At 39.2% G+C, this 13,344-nt stretch overlaps 1 protein-coding gene across 1 annotated transcript in view; it reads left to right on the forward strand.

Annotated features, from left to right (window-relative positions):
• The first annotated feature begins 193 nt into the window (after positions 1 to 193).
• Positions 194 to 13,344, forward strand: part of LOC140140102 (THO complex subunit 1-like) — a 32,517-nt gene continuing 19,366 nt past the window's right edge. Inside the window, exons 1-5 of the mRNA XM_072161930.1 lie at positions 194 to 297; positions 8,269 to 8,342; positions 9,275 to 9,335; positions 10,508 to 10,693; positions 12,473 to 12,521. Of these exons, the coding sequence (XP_072018031.1) occupies positions 244 to 297; positions 8,269 to 8,342; positions 9,275 to 9,335; positions 10,508 to 10,693; positions 12,473 to 12,521 (424 nt within the window). The 5' untranslated portion in view covers positions 194 to 243. The remainder of the gene's footprint in view (positions 298 to 8,268; positions 8,343 to 9,274; positions 9,336 to 10,507; positions 10,694 to 12,472; positions 12,522 to 13,344) is intronic.

Consider the following 13,344-nt stretch of genomic DNA (forward strand, 5'->3'; position numbering starts at 1 on the left):
GACGTTAAATTTGGTGTCAAATGTCACGAAGTTTGTCAGCAGGTGTTTTTAACATGAACATAAAAATTGGTAAAAAGAGGGTTTCAAACAGCAGGTTAAGAAGAATTTGACAATACTTTCGACAAAATTTATTTAAAAAATATATTTGAGCTATTTATGAGATAATTTCTTGATCTTTATTCGCAAAACAAATTAAATCATGGTAAAATATTTTAGAAACTCGTGACCTTTCACCAATCAAACATGGCGACCATCACAGCAGAACACGATTTTCTCTCTGCTCGGGATCGTTTTATGGTAAGAAACTGGCGATAAGGCAATGTTTTAAGCATTAGAATATTATGAGAAGATAGTATTTATTATACTTTAAAACCCTATCAGACTAATTGAAATTTCAGAGACTAGCTATTTATTGTGCTGGCCATAAACTTCAAGTTTAAGTAAGCTTAAAATTAAAAATATATTTAATTTTAAAAAGCATTGAAAAGCATGAAATTATTGAAGTAAAAATAATAGATTCTCGATCATGAGTGTTCAATTTGTACCTTGGTACGCAATAATAAATTGCGTTGAGCACACAACATTTTATTCACCTGTATTCACCTGTATTCACCTAGACTCGCTGAGTCTCATGGACGCCGTTCCTATGTCCATCAGACTCGTATTTCCCATTTTGGATGTCAATGGGAAATACACACTTAACGATTCTATGCCGGTTAGAAACTTGAAAGAAAATCTTTAAAATTTCATCAATGTATATAAAAGTGGTACCAACCTTATTGTGCTTGCTAATTTAAGACTCGGTTGAAACAAAATTAAGGATCGAATGCATTTTAGTGTCCAAAAGGCAAAATTATCGTCAAAGTTCTGTCGAAATCGACACCCTTGCGAAGGGTTCAAAATTCGAATCGGGAACGAAAATATCCGATCTTTGCGATCAAAAACACAAAATTACAACTTTAAACATACTATTGGCAAAAGACATTATTCCCAAACAATATAGAATAGAAAATTTGACATCATTTTCTCAAAATATTGAAGAAATTTGCTCACTAGACATCGAAAAAGTACGCAATCCAATTCCCGTTCAAACGCGTGAGAAACTGAAAGTGCATAATCCCGACTGTCTTCTCGGGCTCTCAATTAAACCAAAAGGCTTATGCCCACCTTAGTTCAATCAAACTCCACTGCATGGGACATTTAGCCACTTACAAACTTAATAGACAAACTTGTTGTACTTAGCTTCGAAGAACTTGTCTATTTCATTCTTGAAGCAGTTGACTGAGGGTGCCTCTACAGCTGACATAGCATAGGAAGTGAATTCCACTGGTCCACCACTCTGTGTGTGTGAAGCTGTATTTCCTTATGTTCAGGCGGGCATGCTGTTTTTGAATCCTTAGACCATGACCTCGAAGATCTCTTTCAGAATCTTTCATCACAAACAGCTTATTCTTGTCCATATCATTGATACCATACATAATCTGAAGACCTGGATCATATCTCCCCTTAGGCGCCTGTATGCTAAGGAGGGTAGGTTCAAAACTTCCAGTCTACTCTGGTACGGGAGATCTTTGATAGCTGCAATCACTTTAGTAGCCCTTCTCTGTACCTTCTCTAATTTGGTGATGTCTTGTTGAAGAAATGGGTTCCACACACAGAGGGCATATTCGAGGTGGGGCCTCACCAAAGTCTTATACAGTGGAAGAAACATATTCTCATCCATGTGCGTGAATGTCCTTCTAATTAATCCAGCAATCCTATTGGCTTTGTTAGCCACCTTCCCCACATGCTTGCTGAACTTCAAGGATGGGTCAAAAACAACCCCCAAATCTTTCTCTTCATCTCTTACTTCTAAATCAGCCCTCGTTCCTCCATCTCTCATACTATATGTATTACCAACATCTTGTCTCCCGTAGTGCATAACTCCACATTTCCCGACATTGAACTTTAGCTGCCATTTCTCTGCCCAGTCACTCAGCTTATCAAGGTCATGCTGCAGTACAGCCCTATCTTGTGGCTTCCTAATGTGACTGTAAACCTTTGTGTCGACTGCAAACATCTCCATGTTACCATTCAAGTATCGGGCCCAACACACTGCCCTGGGGGATCCCGCTGACTACCTCCGCCCATGATGATTTCACTCCATTCACTACCACACACTGCCTTCTGTCCAGCAGAAAACTTCTGATCCAACTGAGCAGGTTTCCTTGTATACCATGCGCCTTCACTTTCTTCAACAATCTTTGGTGCGGACCCGAATCGAAGGCTTTGCTGAAGTCTAGGTATGCAACATCCACTCCACCCTCATCATCAATCATGCTTGACCATGTATCTAAGACATTAATGAGCTGCGTTGCACATGACCTTCCAGAGCGAAACCCATGTTGGTGCTCACTGAGGATCTTCTTCTCATCCAGGAATCGCATAATGTGGTCTCTAATTAGTGCCTCCAAAACTTTACACACCACTGACGTCAAGCTTACTGGCCTGTAGTTTCCTGGAACTGTAGACTTCCCTTCTTGTAGATTGCTGTCACATGCGCAACTCTCCATCCGTCAGGGACTCGTCCTTCTTTGATGGACTTGTTGAAAATTGCAGTCAGAGGTTTTGCAAGGACATCTGCTGCTTCCTGCTTAACACCCTCGGATGGAGTCCATCAGGTCCGGGTGACTTGGATGGATTCAGCTTATGGAGTTTCTTCAAAACATCTTCCTCAAAGATCTCAAAATCCTCTAAGGGATCACCGTCATACTTTATATCCGGCTCTGGAACATCTTCTACATCCTCCTGCGTAAACACACTAGCAAAAAAAACTATTAAGGACTTCAGCCTTTTCCTCGTCACAAGTTGTCTTTGTTCCATCACCTTTAAGAAGATCACTAATTCCACTCTTCGCCTTTGTTTTTGATCTAACATAATTCCAAAATCCTTTGGTGTTCTCTTTAATTTCTTCAGCTAATTTCCTCTCAAACTGTCTTTTCGCAGACCTCACACCTTTCGTTGCTTCATTCCTCAGCTGGATATAGGCTTCATAGTCTTTGTAATGTTTTGTTGCTGTATACCTCTTCCAAGCGTGGTATTTCTTCTTCACCTTGGCTAATGCCCCCTTGCACATCCACAGGGGTTTCTTCTTATTATTATTATTTGTAGCGGCACCAACAGGTTTAGACTTGGGAATATTCTTCTCCATTGTTTCATGAATTTGGCTATCAAAACAATCCCATGCATTGGTTACATCAAGATCATAAAGTTCATTCCAATTGACTTCTGATAAATCTTGTCTTAACTTCATATAGTCACCTTTGGCATATAAAAACCTAGCTGATTGATTTTCAACAATATCTTTGTAGCATTTCAACTCAAACTGAAGTACCACATGATCACTTTTTCCAAATGGATTGTGCCCTGTCACATCGTCGACCAACTGCTCTTCATTAACAATAACTAAGTCCAGAAGACTGGGCTGCTGTCCTTCACGAAATCTGGTATAACAGCTTACTGCTTGAAACAGATAATTATCTTGGAGACAGTCCAGCAACTTACTACTTGCATGCTGGTCATTTGCAGACGACGTCCACGACTCCCAATCCACCTCTCGGAAATTAAAGTCCCCACTATCAGCAGACGAGTATTCTTCTTACCACTAGCTGCATTGATGAGGTCTAGCAGGTGATCATTGTTGTCTTGAGATGAGTTCGGGCTCCTATATACACAACCAATCAGCAGGTTATCTTCATCTGACAATCTGGTTTCACACCAGATACTTTCACGGAAGTTCATGTCAGATAGGTCATCAACTTGTATGGCTTTAAGCCATTTCTTCACATAAATACACACACCTCTGCCCTCACATGCTAGAAAGCAATCATAACCATCCAACTCCAACTCAACTTTCTCTATGTCTCTTCCCTTATACTTCGGCAACACTTCAGTTACAGCTATTATGTCTGGTTGGTTGGAATCCACAAAAACTTCTAATTCAATCCTTTTGTTCATGTTTACTTGATCCAATTTTTGTACCTGGACTCTCAGGCCCATCATCTTTAATACTACTTGGAACTGCTTTCCATGAACCTCTGGCTAACTGTGGATTACTTATTCCACTGGAACCATTGTCAATGTCACAATTTCCTGGAGTATTTTCTCCATAACCACCATCATACTTAGGATTACTTGATCCAATTGTTGTACCTGAACTATCAGGCCCATCATCATTGATACTACTTGGTACTGCTTTCCATGAACCTCTGGCTAACTGTGGATTACTTATTCCACTGGAACCATTGTCAATGACACAATTTCCTGGAGTATTTTCTCCATAACCACCATCATACTTAGGATTACTTGATCCAATTGTTGTACCTGAACTATCAGGCCCATCATCATTGATACTACTTGGTACTGCTTTCCATGAACCTCTGGCTAACTGTGGATTACTTATTCCACTGGAACCATTGTCAATGTCACAATTTCCTGGAGTAATTTCTCCATAACCACCATCATACTTTGGATTACTTGATCCAATTGTTGTACCTGAACTATCAGGCCCATCATCTTTAATTCTTCTTGGTATAGCTTTGCATGAACCTCTGGCTAACTGTGGATTACTTGTTCCACTGGAACCATTGTCAATGTCACACTTTGGATCACCTGCTCCAAATATGGTACCTGTACTTTCAGGACCATCAGTTGCAATACTTGAAAGAAGACTACTTGAAACTCTGCTTTGCTGCGGATTACTTTTTCCACATGGTGAAAACTTGTGCTCATCTGTAGCTCTGTTCGTGCCAATGGTGCTGTGAAGTGCCGTGCATGCGTGCGGGTTCCCAGAGCTATCTGTCTTTATAGCACTAACGAAAGGGCTGGCTAGGCATAAGGCCAACCATATGACCGTCACCTGCGCTTTTGTGCATTCTGACCATTAACTTGTGTCTTGGTACCTGTGCTCACATGGACTAATTGCCCTTTCCTTATAGCCAGATCTTTTTCACCATCAACTCTCCGTCTCTTGAGTTCCTCCCTCAACATCTTATTTTTCTCCCGTTCTTTCGGTGACATATCAGGTGTAATGTATATGTTACTCCATAACCTTGTTTCTTTAAGTTCTTTTGCTGAGTTGAGCACCTCACGTTTACTTTTTACTGAGTCCAAGGTGACCTTGGTTAATCTGGGTTTATCGCCTGCCTTTTTACCAAGTCTAACTACTGACTCCAACTTTACTTGGGTCCCAACCTGTATGTCGAGACCAAGCCGGAACATATTACCGATTTCAGATGCATCTGCTTCCTTCCTCTCTTGTGATTCCTCACACATCGACTCTGGTATATTGTGAATGATTACGTTACACTTCCTTGTCTCACGATCACGGTAATCGTCGATGGCGTCTTTTATCTTATCGTCAATTGTTCTCTCAATGCTATCTACCCTGGTACTAAGGTCTTTCATCTGCTTCTTACTATCCCCTTGTTCCTGCGTAATTGCTTGCAATATACTTCTCATATTCTTAATAGTTGGTACTGCCGAAACACACCCATCACATGACCAGATGAAGTTGGGAATTTCATTGCCCATAATAGCATCATACACAGCCTCTCGACGCCAGTGCAATGAAGACAGACCCACGCACCACAGAAATCACACTGAAGGGCTTTTACTTGGTCATGGATTGTACCTTCACATTTAACACAGGGCCTATCATCTGACTCATCATCCTCACTAGCATTTATTTTACTACTAGTTTTGGTTTTACCATTATGTCTTTTCACAGCTCCTGAGGCTGAGTCTGATGAAAGCTTAACTTGGTCTTGATCTTGGGAAGCAGAAACTGATCTTTCTTTCATGCCTCTCGGTTCCTTTCTGTGTTTCTTGGAACCCTCAGTGCCATTATCATCTTTAATATTGTCAACTGAGGATACACTCTTACTTGTAGGCCTATTACGTTTTTGTCTTGTTGATCTAGCACCTGGAAGACTCAGTTCAACACCTAAACTCGGTTCACTACTACTACTACTACTGGCGGCCATCTTGGAACCTGACCTTTCACAATGTATAAATTGACGACTATGAAATCTTCAAAAATCTTACTCAGTTCTACACATCTACTCTTATAATGTCACAATACCTTCACCGGAGGACATAAATAACACCATACAGTGGAAATTAAATGAAAAAAAAGTGGTATAATAAGTAAAAAATCGCCTTTACTGCACACGAACTTGACGAACTTCTTCACGACAATCTGACCTCTGACCTTTTAACACAGAAACGTTCCCAATTATTCTGTCGGTCCGTGTCACGTCACTTCCGGTTGATGATGTTCGAGTGAAAACAAGTCCCTGATTCGATTTTTGTTGATGATTTCTGTCATTGGTGTTATGTAAATTTCGACCGCAAATAGTCAGTGGAATCACACAACCGTTTCTAAGTCTTCAGAGTGGAAGAAACTTACTTGATTTACCATTTATATACCGACAAACTTAAAATTAAATTCCATGGTCGAGTGTTGTTTTTTCCGAAATTGAATGCCACTCCAGCAACATTGCTATGTAGCCTCCTTCACAGTCGGTTTCTGTTGTTCATAACAAACCGTGAGCCACATGCAGTTTGGGCCCGAGACTAGAGATAGCCCGGATGTCCGACCGACAGAATATTTACTTTGATCAGACTCTGCAATCTGCATGCATCTATCAGCAACCAATGACAATTGACATCATGCTCACTGACCAATGAGAGGCGCGATCGCGAATCAACTAATTAATTATTCATGAGCCCACTCAATGACTGCGTGGGATCGCCTGCACAGTGCAAATCCCCACACCGGTCGCGCCGTGAATATAAGCACAACACACACAGTATACTACACACAGCAATGCCCTACACGAGTCGTGCTGTATGTTACATGCATCGGAAAATGAAATTTTGGCGAATAAATGTCAAACATACCGTATGCAATTCACCGGAAAATTCGGCGATGCACCCTATTGATTCATTCACAAATCTGACCTTTAAATTTGGAAAAACCTGTACAAAAGTTCCTGTTGCTCAAAAAAATTTTTAAGATTATGATCCAAGTGCGAAATTCCACCACTAGTTTCCGACTATTTTTCGCCATTAGTATTAGAAATGTTGCGCCGTAACATGGTCCGAAATGATGAATTTTGATGCCAAAACTTAATCGATTTTTCACGCTTTTTCGTCAGTATGGAATCCATTTTGTATGTTAATATCAGGTCTTGGCACATGATCAGTTTACTTCGGGTAAAGTCTGACAAATTTGTCAATATTCGAGGCATCTTTTATGAATGAATATTTCCAACTCTGCCGTAGACCGAAGCCAGCTTCAATAGGTGACGTCATCTAATGAGGTCTCGGCACATGCGCACTTTGCTTTTTACCCCATCGATAGTGGAATTAGCATTTAATTATGCAGGATTGGCTATACAGGTATGTTTCTACGTGCACAATGCTTGCTACTAACGAACGCGACACCTCATGGTCGATCCCCTTGACCCTATAATGGCCTATAGACCTTTTTCTGGAAACCAGACAACTCGCCACAAATACAACTCGCCCCAACGCTGGACAACTGGCCCAACAGACAACTCGCCCCAACGGACAACTCGCCCCAACAGTAACACACTGGCCCCACATACAAACTCGCACCAGTGATAAGTGTATGCGCAGAGAATATCTTCTCTAGCATACGACATGCGTAAGAAGGTTTTATCACTTTCGGCTAGGGATAGAACAATGGTATATCAACAACTACATGAACATCGTTAGGCCTAATTGGCAAAATTTTGTGATATTATTGCTTGAAATTTCGGTCAATATTTGACAACTTATACTTTGGCACGAAGTCAAACGGCAAGTCGCACATCGGCATTCAGTAACATCAGTAGAATACACACACTCATCAACTTGTGAAGTAATTAATAAGTAGTCAATAGAAAACAACATTACCAATTAATATTCTTGGGTATGGCAAGTCCAAAAGTTGCAAAATTAAGCAAAATTGACGCCAGAATTTTGATCACCCGTGCGAGCACCGTACAGCGAAACCTGTCGAATTCCACTACCATGACACTGGTTAAACAGAGTTGTTTCTGGTGCCAAATGGCCCCCTTTCCCCACTTATTTTCACCCTTGGCCACAATTCGAGATGCCACTGTCAATATTCTGAAAAGAAAATGGTGTACATTCAACTTATCAGCAACTTCAGAAAATGTTTAAGTTCCTTTCCATTTTTGCTTTCCATTCTCCTTACAGAATGCTTTTTCTGAGGCAAGGATAGACAATGATATAGATATTGTCAAGACATGTGCTGCTGATGTTGCTGGAAGGTAAGTGTTAGTGATGAATTCTTTGTCGTCTACCAATTTTGCACGTGTCATTGTTATGTTATACAAGTTTGTAAAGGGACAAATGAAAAACAAAGCTTTCCAAGAACAAGAACTTAATAGACCTGTATCATTGACTTACAATGTAGATCTGGCAGCATGGTCTGGATAAGAATGAAGGTTTGGCTGCCTGGTCTGGATTGGTCTGAGTGTGGTAGAAAGATTTAGGCTATATATTGCGAAATAGCTTACAACATGAAATGCGATATATATATACTTAGGGGTGGTGCAATAATTATGTGTACCCCGGGGTGGTGAATTCTCAAAATGGTCTGCCAAAAATCGCTTGCCCCCCCCCCCCTTTGGCCGTGCCAAAAAATCTTTGCCCCCCTTTCGACGTGCCAAAAACCTTTGCCCCCCCTTACACATGCTAGATTTTTGGGAACCCGAATTAAAAACCTTAAATTGTCTTATCATACAATGCGAGCGCAGCGAGCAGGAAATTTTGCATATTTGAACGTGTTCCTAACGTTTTTGTATGCCTTTTTAGGGCGTAATATAGAAGCGGTGCCCAAAATATCCAAAAATTGCTTGCCCCCCCCTTCGACCTGCCAAAATCGCTTGACCCCCCTTTCGACCTGCCAAAAATGCTTGCCCCCCCTTTTGGCCTGCCAAAAAATCTTTGCCCCCCCTTATGTCACTATATTATTGATGTCACACAAAATTAATCACATGACAGGGTCGACATCCTTTGAGGATTTAAGGACACTCACCCCCCCTCACAATTGCCATTCCGATTACTTTATGTTTTGATGAAGAAAGCATTTTCCAGTTTTTCGTTCGTCTCTGATAGATCATTGAAATACATTTTCATAACTTGTCTATCATGGACATGGTGATTGTAACTATTTTATGTTCACCCATTCTTGTTACAGTGATTCAGAGAGGAAGCTGGCTGTGGATCAAGCCTTCAGGGACTACATAAAAGATTTGGTGGTAAGTTATCCAATCAGACTAAAGAGACAATAAATAAGTCTTGAACCACTCATCCACTTCATCTGACAACTGATGGTTCCAGACGCAACATCGCAAAGTTGCAAAAATAAAGTTCCAGTAAATTTTAGATTTTATTTCCAAAATTGAGAAAATAATATGCAAAAATAAGGATCAAAAGTACAATAAAAACACAAGAAACTTTGCAGCCAAGTATACAGGGATGTGCCCGGGGGAGGCACTCCCTATCTGAAATGGCAGGGATGTGCCTCGCCATGTTAAAAGTAGGGGCATTCAAGTCAAATGTACAATTACAAAAATATAGGGTCATTCAGTACACAACCTGAATAAAAATGGGGTCATTCGGTATGAAACTTTGAACAAAGGATGGTCATTGGGGTAACAAAAAGTAAAATGGGAGTCATTGAGTACAGAATTGCCAAAAGAGTATCATTAAGTACACATAAATAAGTGCCAAACTGCGTAAAAACAACTTGGCTACCTTGGAAATGTGAAAAATCTCATTATTTCTGGAGGAGAACACAAATACCACCTAAATTTGGGAATTAAAAGGGGGGTCATTGGGTATAGCAGGAAACAGAAAAAGGGGGTCATTGAGTACATGAATTTTTTTAAGGGGGGTCATTGGGTAATAGGTAAGACCAGAACACAAAAAGGGGGTCATTGGGTACAAGCCGGTTTGAAAAAGGGGGTCTATCCCGAGGCACATGATGCATATCTGTCATGGAAGTGCCCCCCTAGGGATGTGGGACTTTCAACATCAGTAAGCATAGGTACTGAGAAAGTTAGAAATAGAAAGCAGAATCAAACTTCTATGCTACTCAACTTTGGTACACTCACCAGAGCACTTTCACCAGGTCAACCGGCGTCTTCAGCAGATGTTATTGCTCTGAAGATTTGTTGTTGTGAGTGATGGTATTGAGACACCACCGATGACATCAAAGAAGAAAATGTTCTTAGAAATAGTAACAACTTATTTTTCAAAATGTCTGTCTTTGATCTGATTCAATGGATCAGATCATACAAGTTTATTGTTTATGGTAATTCACATAATTTTCACTTTATCAGTCAGATACTAATTACATTCATTGTGTTAATTTGGCCCAAAAAAAGTCTCCAGTTTACATTCTTTCTTTTTCCTTTTCTAAAACCAGACCAACAATGGCAGTTACCCTGACTACATATCCGTGATCAACCTGTCCATATCCTCCGTCACAGAGGGGCTTTGCTCTCCGACCACCCCATTCCTACTACTCAGTGATGTCTTTGATGCAGTCACTATCAAAGACAGCAACGAAGTCTTCAAATTTGTGGAGGAGAAAGTCGGCACTTGGAAATCGGTAAGTATATTATCAATCAGGGTTGGCACGATATACTACAATTTAAATCAAATGTTTTTTTAATCACTGATTTAAATCAACTTTTTAATTTTTTTACCATTTTCGATAAATTTAAGTTAATTTCTTTCTTTCTTAACCCTGGAATAATGGAAACTTTCGGGCTTCATAACTGCTAAATTATTAGTCTAAAGAATATAAAAGTATACATTTTTAGACTGGAAACGACTTGCTGAATTCATCTGTTAGGTCCAATTTGGGCCAAAATGCTCATTTTTGGAGAAAATCCCCAAAAACGGGTTTTTTGGCCCAAATTTTTTCGTGCAATGTAACAAAAAATTGTTTGGCCAAAATATTTTTTTTTTCAAAACTCGATAAAATATCTAGGGACCGTTTTTATTTTTTTTGAATTTTGACCAACTTTGAGAAATTTGCACCAAAATGGTCAAAAATGCAAAATTTTCCACAAAACCATAAAAAATCCTGATTTTTGCTCAAATTTCAAATATTTTTGGTGAAGTTGGTCAAAATTCAAAAAAATAAAAAACGCTCCCTAGATATTTTTATCTAGTTTTTAAAAATTAATAAAAAATTTTTTGGCCAAACAATTTTTTTGTTACGCTGTACCTAACAAATTTGGGCCATAAATCCGTTTCGGGGGATTTTCTCCAAAAATGAGCATTTTGGCCCAAATTAGACCTCACAGATGAATTCATCAAGTCATTTCCATTCTAAAAATGTATACTTTTATATTCTTTAGACTAATAATTTAGCAGTTATGAGGCCCGAAAGTTTTCATAATTCCAGGGTTCAGACCAACCTTAAATTGCCTGTTTTACTTCATTTCTAATGCTTCTACAACTTTTGGATACAATTAAAATACCTCTATGATGTATTTTTATCTATTGCTAGAAATTCATCATCAAGGTGCAGAAGTTTTTTTCCCAAGATTTTACCCAATTTTTTCTTTGAAATTTTCACACATAAAAACATTTGTTGAATTTTTGTAAATACCTGAGAGGATTGCACATATGTCTAGCATTCCACTGGTCTCTTTTGACTTTTTAATCATGGGGTATAGCAATTCTTGGAATAAACAAAATAACAAAAAATCAATTTAAATCAAATACGAGGGGGTATCCAAAAGTTTTTGACATCATCCAGAAGTGAAAGAGCTATAACGATGAAATTTTGTCAGTGTAATCACTGGTCCTTATGTACATTATGGTCTAAAAATGGTAAGTATGCTTACTTTCTTTACAGGTGGCGCTAGATGGGTAGTAGGCGCATAACCTGCAAGATGGTGAAAATTGAGGCACGCAGCGTGATTAAGTTCCTGCATTTGAAGGGTTAGGCTTACAATGCTCAGAAAATCTATGACGAAATGAAAGCAATCTACGGTGATGATTGCCCATCATACGGCACTATTGCTTTTTGAAAAAGGAATTTCCAAACTGGCCACATGTCCCTCACAGATAAGCCAAGAAGTGTACGTCCATCACTTACGGATGATAAGAAAAAAGAAAAAAACTCAAGAAAGTGGAGGATCTTATCATGAAAAGGTTATGCGCCTACTTCCCATCTAGCGCCACCTGTGAAGAAAGTAAACATACTTATGAGACCATTTTTGGACCATAATGTACGTAAGGACCAGTGATTACACTGACAACATTTCATCGGTATAGCTCTTTCACTTCTGGGCGATGTCAAAAACTTTTGGATACCCCCTCGTAACATTGTGTAGTTAATGAAATTTTTCCTTTTTGTTTTTAATTTCTGCAGAATGAATTCTACACTGCAGGAAAGAATTACTTGCTTAGGATGTGCAATGGTAGGTAGTTTGTTTTTGCCATAAAAGAGTTGTGACTCCCATGTTTTTGTGTCAGCTGTTTTGGAAAACAGTGTACCCCTCGTTCTCCTGATGATTTTGCCATGCTGTCCAGCAAACAGCAATTTAAAGTGTGCATGTGTTTGTCGTGCTGTGTGTGTAATTCATTAGTACTAGATAACTTGGGCAAATCTTTGCAACACCTTAAACAAACATTAGGCTATCATATACAGAAAACACCAAAGGTCTAGCATACTTGGTTCTAAAGTCATGAAGTTTTGTTATGTATTTTGTTGTTTTTTACTCTATTTTTCTTTTTTGCCTTTATATTATCTCAATTTTAAATTTGCCACCTTTGGCCTCCATGGACCAGATTGTGTCACATATTAGAGAGTACTCCCTTGTTTAGTGCTATAGTTGTCCAAGTCATGTCAAGGATTGATAGAGTGATGTTATGTTACGTATGGTACATGAGAAAGGAGATAGTCACAATCATAATTTACCAAAGTTATAGTTTATACAATGCAGACAGTGGCTTAAGGGGGTACTACACCCTGCCTATTTTTGCATTTTTCTCAAAAATTATAGCACATTGGTGACAAGTAAGATATGTATATTATAGGGGCAAGGACTACAACTACTGTACTGAAAATTTAGCATCTCAAAGCAAGTAGTTATTGATTTGTTGATCAAATATTGCTTGTCCCTCATGTTTGACTGTAACTCCACAACTGTAGTCTGTGCTGAAATAAAATTTCCAGTGCGGTAGTTGTAGTCCTTGCCCCTATAATATACATATCTTACTTGTCCCCAATGCGCTATAATT

This window comes from Amphiura filiformis, chromosome 18, assembly GCF_039555335.1.
Source record: "Amphiura filiformis chromosome 18, Afil_fr2py, whole genome shotgun sequence".
Lineage (NCBI taxonomy): Eukaryota > Metazoa > Echinodermata > Ophiuroidea > Amphilepidida > Amphiuridae > Amphiura > Amphiura filiformis.